Here is a 13,149-nt window from a genome sequence, read left to right as displayed (position 1 = left end):
CCACGAGGCACACATTTCCCATGCATCTTGTTAAATCAGGTCTTCAATCTGCATTGAAAGACTGGATGCAATTGGACCTCATATGACTAAAGATACAAAGGTAAAAAAAAAAAAAAGCTGTCTCTATTTCTTTAAGACAGAATTATGATTGATTTTGTTATTGTTTTTTAGTTAGGTTTATAACAAATGAGATCTTGTTATTTGTAAAAAATCATATTTCTAATTACCACTTACTTTGCAGATTCAGTTTTTCACATGTAGCAGTGGACAGATCAACAGGACATTTATACACATCTCCCATTCGGTTCTCAGGAAAACCACTCCAAGGTGAACCAACCAGTAACCTAGAAATAGGAATTTTTTTTCATTAAATATAAAATGTTAGCTATAGTTTCTTAAAGATTAAAACTGACCACTAAACAATGAAAAAACCCACATTTAATTTCAATTTTTAATAAGAAAATAGTAATTCATATTTGTTCAGCTATAACCAGTTCTTTTTCCTTTCCTCTTAGCTGGTCCAAATTCTTAAATGGTTTTAATATTTTTTAAATGATTTTAAATTTTTATTATTTTTTTTATTTTAGAGAGAGAGAGAGTGTGAGTGGGGGAGAAGGGCAGAGATAGAGAGAGAGAGAGAGAGAGAGAGAGAGAGAGAGAGAGAGAGAGAAAGAGAGAATCTTAAGCAGGCTCCATGCTAAGCCCTGAGCACAGGGCTCAACCCCACGACCCTGGGATCATGACCTGAGCTGAAACCAAGAGCTGGATGCTCAACTGACTGAGCCACCCAGACGCCCCTGCTGATCCTGATTCTTGAGGAATATGGGAAATACATTAGAGAAATATAATGCAGGCCACAAATGTGATCTGCATATGTAATTTTAAATTTTCTACTAGCTACATTAATACAATAAAAAGCAAAGGCGAATTAACTTAAATAATATATTTTCTCTAACATGATATACAATCATTATAAAAATCATTAATGAGATATTTGACATTCTTTTTTCCATACTAAGTCTTTGAAATTCAGTGTTCAGATGTTAATTTACATAGGGAGCAAATGAATTATCTAAGTGGTTTTACTGTTTATTGTCTATATAAGGGGATCCTTAGCAAAAACACAGAGCAAATATACTATGGAGCTCTCCTTCCATGTTAACACATCAGTAGCCAGAATGCAGGAAGCAGAGTTTAGAGACTGGTGCTCACATCCTTCTTTGGTTAGTTTTATTTCCTACAGAGCTTCTCCAACTAGAGACTATTTCCCTGTGGAACCATTCATCTAACATTTCTGGTCATAGAAGAATAGACAGAAAGAGTCCATGCAAACAGTCTGATCTTTAGAATCTGTAGTAGGTTAATTACTCAGCATCATCCAGTTACTAAGAAAGCACATTTGATTCAATGTTTTTTCCTTGTCAAAGTTGGGAAAGATGAGATGAAACTTAAATTCTTTCGTGAGACTTCTGCATAAATGTTTTAGCATTATTGATTAAATAACATGTGCCTCACACTAAGTGCCACAATGAGTACAGAAAGACGGTGTGCTTCTAATCTACTAAATCCAGTAAAGCTGTTTAAAATACATGCCAAGGAAAACAATAACAGTACAAATGAACAGAAATATATAAATAGGCTTCCCTCTGGAACAAACATTAAGATGGTCAGAGGATACAAAAATGAACACCAGAGGATGAAGGTGTCAGTCATTATTCTCAGCAGAGGGAAGAGTATGAATACAGAGGAAAGAGGAAAATACAGATTATTTTGAAAGACAGTTAATGATTCACATAGCTAGTGAGAGCCAAGTGTAACTGATTCTGAAGCCCAAGCTCTTAACCCTTAGGTTATTCTCCTTCCTCTTAGCTACAAGAAGGCCTGGCATAGGGCCCAGATTGGGAAAGCTATCTGAACAAATGGGTTGGGTTCCAGAATAATCAAGGAATAGAAACTGGAAATGATGGTGAAGCCATACCTACTGCGATGGGGGTGTGGCTGTGTGGCGTATAAGGAGGCTGTGGACAGGAAGGACACCAGCCAAGGTCATCTGGTAAGCACACATCCACACTGTAGGCCCAGGCTGTACTGTTCATAATATAGGGAAGGGCAGAGTATGTTCAAATAGTACTAAATTGTGGCAATTCAGGTGACTTGTACTGTGCACATTTTCCATCCACCCTCACCAGCCCAAGAGAAACACACTGCAGAATAAAAGTTAAGTGTTTCTCATCTAACATTTAACCATCCTGTTCTTCAGAGCCTTTGGCAGTAAAGCACCATCAGCCACCTTTTTCTCAATGAGAAAGCTCAAAAGGCTACGTGCTTTCTCCTATTGCCTCAGTGTTCCCCGGATACTCTCCCCTTCACTTCCTCCAGCCTCATCAAAGAATTCAGGATTTGATAATCTCACACTCAGGAAGGGTTATGACATCTCCACTACTGTTGTGAGGGCCGTGGTCTCCTACGTTAATCAGATGGGAAGAAGAGAGAGAAAGAAGTATCTGTACAATTGTGTGCCTCTTAACAAAAAGGACGTGAAGGTACTTGAAATTCTCTCAAAGAATATACATAGATCTCTGGCAGTATTATGCCATATTAAACTCTTAACACAAAACAATAGAAAACAGTGGAAAAACAGATCATTCCGGTGACCGGTAAAGAACAAGGGTGTCCTTATCATATATGACTCATTTTTTAAATATGGTGAACCACATTAGTAAGACACCGATAGGTCATGCTAGCGACTGCAGAGAATGTTTCATAGAGCATTGCTAATTCCTTGTTGGCAATATTTCCAGTAGACTCTCCTCCTTGCTTTCACCCGGAGGCCTCAGTGAAATTCTGATTCCTGACAATTCATCCTCATAAGGAAAGGCTATGACATCACTAGTGGCTGCTCCAAAGGAATTGTGACATTCTTATATTAATCAGACAGGAAGATGAGGAGGCTGGCATATTTATTTATAAAATCTTATGTAATCAGCTGTAACAGGAAGAAACATGCCAGGAGAGAATGTTACAAATGTGAAGAATAGGATAGGTTAGTGAGTAAATCCTGCTGAAGTATGGCAAAGCTTCTTTGAAGTAATGGACTTAACTTAATCACAACCAGACAAAAGAGCTGCATGAACAGTCGTGTGTGCTGATTCTGAAAACAAAACAAAATCCCAAGACATAAACTCTTTTCTCCTGCAGTGAAACTGGGAATTCTTCCAAGATGACTTAAAATAACACTTACTGTTCAATTATCTTGTGGGGAAATAGTGATTATGTAGAGTTCCAAAACATAGCCAATTTGCCCACCTCCAGTGGAATTCAAAATACTTTGTTTAGTTAGTAAACAGTATTTATGGTGGTGTAGGTAGTTTTAAACCCACAATCCAGGGGCTGTTATAAATATCTTCCTTTGGTCCGTGAGTCTATAAACTCTCCAAGTGTTCCTTTAATACTAGCGATTTTTCTAGAGATTATTGACAGAGGTGTACTTAAAATAGTAGGGCAAAACAAGTTTTATTTGATGCTACAGATGTTTATTGCGATCCTGCCAGGGTGAAATTTTGCACCACACCAGGGGGTACCATTTCCATATAAATAGTGTGCCCTGGCCTTGTTAAGTATGCATCCTGTGAGGTTGTACATGGTGGCCAGACCTACTATGTGCCAGACTCGATTCTAGGCACTAGGGATACATCAGTGAATAAGTCAGTCAAAAATTACTGGTCTTGTGGAACTTACATTCTAGTGGGAAAAGATAAGCAACTTTAATAATAAAACATATCATGATGGTGATCAGTGCTCTGTGGGAAGAATGAGCAGGAGAGTTAGGAGTACAGTAGGATTCTCACACAGAGTCATGACACTGAGGCTTTTCTTTCCAGGAAGCAACTTTATTCGTGCCGGCACTGCTCAGTTGGGTTTGTACCAGAAGAACTGCACCCCGAATGCCACGTGGTGTAGTTTTTTATACATTTTCTATTTCTTTGTCTCCATATATGGTAACACACAAACAGTCTGATTAAGTGGTCTCACGTTACAAAGTTGTGAGGGATGTTGTCACGTACACATATAGACAGGTTGTCTTGAGGTTTTTTTGTTTTTTCTTTTCTCCTTGGGGAGGGGACCCTCCCACACGGGTGGGGATGGAAGGTGTTGTAATCTTTATTAGAATGGTCAGGGAGGCCTCACTGAGAAAGTGTCATTTAAGCAAAGACTTGAAGGAGGTAAAGAAGCAAGCCATAAAATTCTGGAGGAAAAATAATCCAGGCTGTGGGAACAGCAAATGCAAAGGCCCTGTGGCTGGACTGCAGTGATAAGGAGGAATGTGGGAGGAGATGTAGTCAGATGGGTCACAGGACCAGATCCCATAAGACTGGTATGAAATTGTAAGAACTTGGCTTTGCCTCTGAGTGACATGAGAAAGCCACTGGAGAGTTTTCAGCACAGTAGTGATATGATCTGACATATTTTAGAAGGGTTTTGAAGGCTGCTCTGTTGAGAATGATTGCCCTGGGGTAAAGGTGAAGCAAGTGAAGCATTTTGGAAGCAAATGCAAAATCCAGGCGAGAGGAGATGAGGGGCTCCCACAGGGCTCATGAGAAGTGATCTTATTTTAGATATATTTTGAAGGTAGGGCCAGTAGGATTTCTTGAGGTTAGTTTTTAAACACACACACACACACACACACACACACACACACTTTCACCCCCCCCCCCACACACACACACTCACCCCACACACAAATAATCAAGGATGATTCTGGGTTTCTCTGCTAAGAAACTAAAAGGAACCAATTAGTCATGATTAGATAAGGGGGCTACTATCAGTAGAGCAAGATTTTGAGATAAGGTGAGCTTAAGAGTTCAGTATGAGGTATTTTAAGTTTGAGATGTCTATCAGACATCCAAGGGGGATATTTACTTAGGATTAGAAGCCTATTGTATACAATATATTAATGTAAGAAATTTCAAAGTCTATGAATACACAGTATATAAACATAAATATTATTCCATACGTGGTTTAGTTTTAAGCCACTGACAACACAAGGGGTCTGGTGAGTTCTATATAGCTAGTTGCTTCTTGCTTGTAATGCAAAAGGAGTTTTATGATGGAAAGGGGAAGACTTCAAATCTCTAGGAAGGAGGAAGACAGGTAAAGAGAGCTCATTTTTAGCTCCTGGCTGGGAAATGCTGTTGTTATAAATTTAATAGTTAAACCCTTTGGCATGTGTTAAAAGGAAATTTTAGTTTCTAAACTTTATTATGCTACTTCAGACTCCGTTGGCTGCCAGATTGCTTCCTTAAATAGTGGGATGGCTAAACCCTCAAGGTCTCTCAGTTCCCTAAGGTGAAGTCCACCAACCTCATTATTGCTAAAACATCTTAAGCCTATTCTGTTTCATAAGAAGCCTAGAAATTAGCTTTTGCACTGGAAACAAATGAGTCAATAAAAGCTGATTCTGTTACATTGACTCATCCAACATGAGGTTTTCCTAAAGTTAAAATCAAAAGCTGATATTTTCAATTTAAAGCCTTGTGATGACATAAATTCCACATTCTTGGAAGGAAAGGAATGGTCTTAAGACCACCATATTTTTATAAATCAAAGCCCATGAGATAGTACCTTTCAAACAAGGTTCTTTGGCAGATGGTTGTTTTATGAATGAGAAAATTTGGAAAAGCAACATTTATGAACTGCTTTACAGTTTATAAAGTACGTTTTATGTACATTGTCTCCTTTGATGCTTGTAAATTCCCAGAGAAGTCAAGTGTTACAACTATTCCTGTTTTCCTATGAAAAACCAAGTCTCAGTGTCTACTTGGCAACAAAGTCTAGAGCTGCACCTGTGTGCTTTCATTCCAAACCCCTGATTCTTTCTATCATAGTAAGTTCTGTTTAGAAGTCTCCCAGAGAAGAGATACTCATTGTCTGCCCATCCTATTGGCTATAAACAAATTAACAAACAGTTCCAACCTGTGCCACTTAGTATTCCCTAAATCCCTTGTCAGATGGAGCTAGACTGATGGAAAAGTTTCAGACAACTGGCCACCAGGAAGGTGCGCATGTGTAAGCCCCATTCACCTTTGTAAATGAACTTTGTTCCAGGAACAGACATTCAGGCATTAACATAGAGGAAAGCTTTAAATTATGAGCCAAGCTAGTGAGGCGTGGAGAATTTTCCCAGATCACTGCAGGTCTCCAGATATTTGAGAGCAGCAGATCCAACCCCTGTGCAAGTCACAAAAGATGGGTGTGTATGTGTGTTTGTTTGTAGGTATATGCACAAATTTGTGTCCAGAGTGGGGGAAGGGAGAAGCAAGTCAGAGCAGGGATATTTAAAATGGCTTTTCTAGGGGCGCCTGGGTGGCTCAGTTGGTTAAGCGGCCGACTTCTGCTCAGGTCATGATCTCGCGGTCCGTGAGTTCGAGCCCCGCGTCGGGCTCTGTGCTGACAGCTCAGAGCCTGGAGCCTGTTTCAGATTCTGTGTCTCCCTCTCTCTGAGCCTCCCCCATTCATGCTCTGTCTCTTTCTGTCTCAAAAATAAATAAACGTTAAAAAAAAATTAAAAAAAAAATAAATAAATAAATAAAATGGCTTTTCTACTATAGATTTTTATTTATGATAAGTAACACCAACTATGGAAAAAGTCTAGCCATAAAGATTATTTTAAAATGGAAAAGAAATGAATTATGGTATAACAAATATATGTAGATCAACACCAGGGTGGTCCGTGGGGTTCTAAAAGGTACTTGGTTCCCTATTTATTCTGCCCCTAGAGAAGGTCCTTGTTGACAAGAGACATGCCATTTTGCACATCCATATTAGTTGTGTTGAGTGATGGCTTAATTATATGGCAATACCATAATTATTTATAAAAACATTGACAATAAATTTTTAAACTTAAAAGTGTAAGACTATTACAGTCAGACTTCTTATGCCTTTCCAGAAACAAAAATTAGAGTAAGTCACAAGTTAGTGAAAATAACATGGAATGGAAGAACAAAAAGGAATATATATGTCATGGGTTTAAACTAAAAGCAAACCCTGTGAATAAACAAAGTAAGCATGTTAAATGGCCCTGCCAGGCTAACCTAATGGCAGGAGAATTTTATCTTTGGAAAAAGACATAAAGGATGATATTGGCTAATATTTAAAGGCCACAATGAAAGACAAAGACATGATTACTTTGGAAAAGGGATCAGAATAGCATTCTTGGCCAAGAAGAAGAAGAAATGGACTGAAGCTAATCCAATATGCATGGAAGTTAATTGATGACAGATGAGAAATGGTTGAGAAACAGGCAGTGGAGAGAGGTAGGGAAAAACTTGTTACTAAAAATCCTGATTTTCTTCCTACGTATTTTTACACAGTGCTGAGGAGAGTAACTCACATGTGCATAGTGGTTTAGTTTTTGTTTTTGTTTTGTGTTTTACAGTGGACATAATTTATTTTTTTTAAACAGTGGACATAGTTTATTTATGTTTTTTAAGGTTTTATTTTTTAAAGTTTATTTATTTATTTTGAGAAAGAGAGACAGTGCGAGCCGGGGGGGGGGGGGGGGGGGTGGGAGGCAGAGAGAGAGGGAGACAGAGAATCCCAAGCAGGCTCTGCACTGTCAGCAAGGAGCCAGATATGGGGCTTGAACTCACAGAACCATGAGATCATGATCTGTGCCGAAACCAAGAGTCAGACGCTTAGCCAACTGAGCCACTCAGGAGCCCCAAGGTTTTATTTTGAGTCCAGTTAGTTAACATACAATGTAATATTAGTTTTAGGTGTACAATACAGTGATTCAACATTTCCATACAACACCTGGTGCTCATTGCAAAAAGTGCACTCCTTCATCACTCTATTTAACCACATCCTCCACCCACCTCCCCTCTGATAACCATCAGTTTGTTCTCTATAGTTAAGACTAGTTCTCTCTCTCTCTTTCCCCCTTTGTTTAGTTTCTTAAATTCCTCAAAGGGTAGAATCTTATGGTATTTGCCTTTCTCTGAGTTATTTCACTTAGCATTGCACTCCATCCATGTTGTTATAAATGGCAAGGTTTCATTCTTTCTATGACTGAATACTATCCCATTGTGTTTACATACCACATCTTCTTTACACATTTATCAACAGATGGACACTTGGGCTGCTTCTATATCATGGCTATTGTAAATAATGCTGCAATAAACATAGGGTGCATACGTCCCTTTGAATTTGTGTTTTTGTATTATTTGGGTAAATACTCAAAGTAGTGTGATTGCTGGATCATAGGGTAGTTGTATTTTTAACTTTTTGAGGAATCTCTATACTGTTTTCCACAATGGCTGCACCAGTTTTCATTCCCACCAGCGGTGCAAGAGAGTTCCCCTTTCTCCACATCCTTGCCAACATCTGTTGTTTCTTGTGTTGTTGATTTTAGCTATTCTGACAGGTTTGAGGTAGTATCTCATTGTAGTTTTGATTTGCATTTCCCTGATGGTAAGTGACGATGAACATCGTCTCATGTGTATGTTGCCATCTGTATGTCTTTGGGGGAATTGTCTGTTCATGTCTTATGTACATTTTTTAGTTGACTTGTTTTTTGGGTGTTGAGTTTTATAAATTCTTTATATATTTTGCAAACAAACCCTTTATGGAATATGTCATTTGCAAATATCTTTCCCCATTCCATAGGTTACCTTTTAGGTTTTTTTTTTTTTTATTGTTTCCTTCACTATGCAGAAGCTTTTTATTTTGATAAATCCCAATAGTTTATTTTTGATTTTGTTTCTCTGGCCTCAGGAGACATATCTATAAAGATGTTACTATGGCTGATGTCAAGAAGTTACTGTGTGTGTTCTCTTCACACATTCTTATGGCTTCAGGCCTTGAATTTAGGTCTTTAATCCACTTTGAATTTATTTTTGTGTATGGGGTAAGAAAGTTTCTTTCTTTTGCATGCTGCTGTCCAGTTTTCCAAACACCATTTATTGAAGAGACTATCTTTTTCCTGCTTTATTGAAGATTAATTGACCATATAGTTGTGGGTTTATTTCTGGGTTTTCTTTTCTGTTCCATTGATCTACGTGTCTATTTTTATGCCAGTACCATACTGTTTTGATTACTACAGCTTTGTAATATAACTTAAAGTCTGGAATTATGATGCCTCCAGCTTTGCTTTTCTTTTTTAAGATTGTTTTGGCTATTTGAGGTCTTTGTGGTTCCATACAAATTTTAGGATTTTTTGTTCTGTGAAAAATGCTATTGGTATTCTGATAGGTATTGCATTAAATGTGTAGATTGCTTTGGGAAGTATAGACATTTTAACAATATTCTTCCAATCCATGAGAATGGAATGCCATACCATTTCATTGTCATTTTCAACTTATTTTATCATTGTTTTATAATTTTCAGAGTATAGGTCTTTTACCTCTTTGGTTGGTTTATTCCTACAGTGGTTTATTTTTTGAAGTACTTCACTTTTTTTTAAAACTAACATACAGGTTTTATTTCACCAGTGAAGTGCTTTACTTTTATTCTCTCACGAGGTGCTCAAAACATTCTGGTTTGGTAGGGATGGCCCTCTCTTTGTGCTCCAGGGAGGGCATGTGACTTTTTCAAAGTCAGCCAGCTAGTGGTGGGGAAGCTGAGGGTAAAACCCTTGCGCTCCGGCTCCTGACTTATATGGAAAAGCCTTGTGCATGAGAGAATGAAAAGATAGGTGGTAACTGTCATCTCTATTCAGACAACACATTTTGTAACAGAAATTTTAATTCAAAGTACTAAATGAAGTTCATCTTTCTTTATAAAGTTTATTTGACAATTATAATTAAATAATTTTTTATAAATGCTGATTACCTCCTGCCACTCTCCTCCTTACATACTTACAAAAATATGTACGCTTGGAACATCTTATCTCTGCTTTGCATTACTACCATATGCACATTACTTCTTAGCTCTGTAGTCTCAGGCAAACTACCTAGCCTTTCTAAGCCCCAGTCCCCTCATTTGTAAATGGAGTAATAATTTTACAAATCTTTCAGAGCAACTGTATTATGTGTCTGGCAAAGAAAGAGTACTCAGTACTTTTCAATACTGTAAATACCAGTAAATACCAAGTACTGTTATTACCAACATACATACAGCATAATCTTTGATATCTGTTATAGAATTGAATGTTTCTTATTACTTATCTGAAATCCTCTTCCATATGTCTTATAGACAAGTATTATCCATGTACTTGTAACACACATAGAGCTTTATTAATATTTTTCTTAATTATAATGTTAGAACTATAATATAAGTTCATTCATAAAAAATGGAGTTTTTTATTGGCCATGGCACATGTTCATTATATTTCTCTTCTTAAGGAACAAGCACGTACTAGTCCTTGCTGACACAAGAGAATACATCTCTCCCACTGGAAATACCCCCTCGTTCCCAGACAGTTCTCGTTACACAAATGGCTGTAGGGTTCTAAGATTTTTGAGTCATAAAATGAGCTCAGACTGTTCATGCGACAGGCCTTCAGATTAGACAAACAGAGACAGTGCATATCACCACAAGCTTCCAGGAAATGATTTTAAACATATCTCAATCCTTTATATAATTGCTTCTGATAAAAATTGCATCATCCACATTTAAACATCCTGTGTGTATGATGAGGGCCTCATTGTGCCACTGAAGGGACAGCAGACCACAGCTTTACTTCCAGACACAGGGGTGCTCCCTTGCTCTGCTTGGGAGGTAATCTTGCTTGTCAAACGATCCAGCCTTTTTGAGACTGTTCAAAAAGCTCTAGAATTTTCAAAGCCACATGACCACTATTTCTAGAGAAAAAGCCACAGTGTAGTAAAAGTATAATAAATAAAACTAGAAAAGCATCAAGACCATTTTGTTAAGATCTTGTACATCCCAATGTAAAATATGCCTATAAATTCCTAGGAACATGAGCCATGTGGAAGCTGAGGTTGTATTTGAAAAACAAGGAGTGTGATTCAAGAAAACTCAGACTAGAGCCTTATGTGAGTTGTCAGAAGGAAGGCAAGGGCTGAGAGACAGAGATGGGGCTCAACAATACAGATTGTAAAGAAAGTCAAGGAAAGAGGAGGAGAAACTACGCAAACAGCAGCTTCAGAACAAGCAGTAAGAGAGTAAAGAAAATAAAGGGATGTATGTGTGTATGTGTGTGTGTTTTATGTGTATGTGTGTTATATAAGTCTAGGAGGAAAAAGACTCCCAGTTATTAAAGGAATTCACAGTAATCCCACTTTTTGTGCCCAAAGTTAACTTGACTAGTATCAGGAGGCAAGTTAATATTTAAACAGTCCTTTCCACATCTGCTACTTCCATAATGTCTGTGCAGTTGTCATAAATTAGGAGTGGAGAAGGGCACTGTGCCAATCGTCAAAACAAATAGGCAATTCTGGATTCCAAGTTTCGTATTATTTTCCTTGAGCCTGAGTGCTGTGAGGGCGCTTGTCCTAACCATGGCCACTCGGGCACTAGAGTGGGAAACACCACCACATGGATCCTGTGACAGCCCTGCCCCCTGTGACAGGCTGATGAGAGAGAGGCCAGGAGCAAATCTTGCCCTCAAGTGTCTCAGGCTTCGGGAGGAGAAAACGAGCTCTTAATAGTAAGTTAACACTATCAGTGGCACTGAAAGAACACCAACATTATTAACCATACGGGGTTGGCCCTTATTACGTCTCTGGCATTACTTATGGCTGCCCGCTCTGCATATCAGTCTTTCTCCATGGCTCTACTCCACACTCCTTAAAGGTAATTCTGATGTTCTCTACTTGGCACTTCATGCAGTGTCCAGCCTGTGGTGGATTAGCAGATCATGTCCACTACTTGGCCTCTTCTGCTTCTCTGCTTCAACAAGAACGGAACAGTGGAAGGACAGACTGGCATGCCAGGCCAGCTTTTGTTCTCTTTCCTTCCAGCTTTGCACTGCAATGGGGTTGAGTTTCTCAGGTAATACAGGCACTCTCCCTTCTTTTCTTTTTGTGTACTGGGATACGCTCTTACCAGCCGGTTTCAGACAGGCTTGAGGGAAGTAAGGTCTTGATAAGCCTACCGTTACTTATTCCCAAAAAGCTCTACACTGGAGTTAAAAGCACCAGCTGAGCCAATAATAGAGTGGTGCCTTGTTTCCCAATAGCCATTGTCCTGTGTTTATATATATCTCAGGAATGTCATGAGAAGGCCATGGTAGGATTGAGGAATGTTTAGTGTCTTTGGTCTGGACATAACACTATCAGCACCAGAATCTCACCATAAGTTGCTAATACACTTGTCTTTTAACAATGTTTTGTATGCTCAGAGAGAATCGTGGAGGGAGAAAGGGGGTATGGCTGCTTCTCACTTTCCCAGGACTCTGCCTGCTAGATTCCTGTCAACATTTTTTCCCTGTTGGTCTTGTTCAGCTTCCAACCTGTAGTGGGCCAGTGGTTGAGTTACCTTCCAATCCTTCATAAGCTTATTGTCTCTAATAGCATCTACTGCTGATAGTGTCTCTTTCTCTCAGATTTGTCTTGTCCCAGAAAAACTTTCACTTAAAAAGAACAACCTCAAGCTTGATGGCAGATTGTCCTCAGCAAGGTCATACTTATGAAGCAGAACATCAGAGTCCCCCCGAAGGTCTCGTTCAGTTCAGACCTAAGTCAAATTACTATGGTTCACTTTGTAGAGTACCTAAAGTGAATAATTTGGAAGTGGGACTTTCATTCAGTCATTCAGCAAACAATTATTGATCCTCTACTTGGTGCCAAATAGCACTCTGGGTTCCGAACACGCCATTGAACAAAAACAATGTGCCTATACTCAGAGACAGGGCAGAAGAGAGACAATGGGAGTATAAACATGTAAAGGTGATTTCAGATAGCAATAACTACTATACAGAAAAGAAATCTGCATGGAAGGTGGGAGAGTGGCTGGGAGGTGAGCTGAAGTGCTCATGTATGTAGTCGTGCTCTGAAAGGTCTCTATAAAGAGGAGACATTTGAGCGGAGATTGAAAAATGAGAACCCACCAGCCAAGTGAAGATCTTGGGAAGACTGATCCTTCCAGGAAAAAAGCATGGGCAGAAGCTTTGAGGCAGTGATGAGCTTAGTGTGTTCAAGGGACAGACAAAGGACAGAATTCATAGGGCTTAAGGGTGAGGGGGTAAAA

General features: G+C 38.8%; 1 protein-coding gene across 1 annotated transcript in view; it reads right to left on the bottom strand.

The window, feature by feature from the left end:
- Window positions 1-13,149, bottom strand: part of ITGA2 (integrin subunit alpha 2) — a 105,231-nt gene that overhangs the window by 63,697 nt on the left and 28,385 nt on the right. Inside the window, exon 3 of the mRNA XM_019464325.2 lies at window positions 235-344. Coding sequence (XP_019319870.2) covers window positions 235-344 — 110 coding nt within the window. The remainder of the gene's footprint in view (window positions 1-234; window positions 345-13,149) is intronic.

Source organism: Panthera pardus, unplaced genomic scaffold (genome assembly GCF_024362965.1).
Source record: "Panthera pardus isolate Hobbes unplaced genomic scaffold, ASM2436296v1 HiC_scaffold_2, whole genome shotgun sequence".
Classification (NCBI taxonomy): Eukaryota; Metazoa; Chordata; class Mammalia; order Carnivora; family Felidae; genus Panthera; species Panthera pardus.
This window is presented reverse-complemented; position numbering and strand designations above follow the sequence as displayed.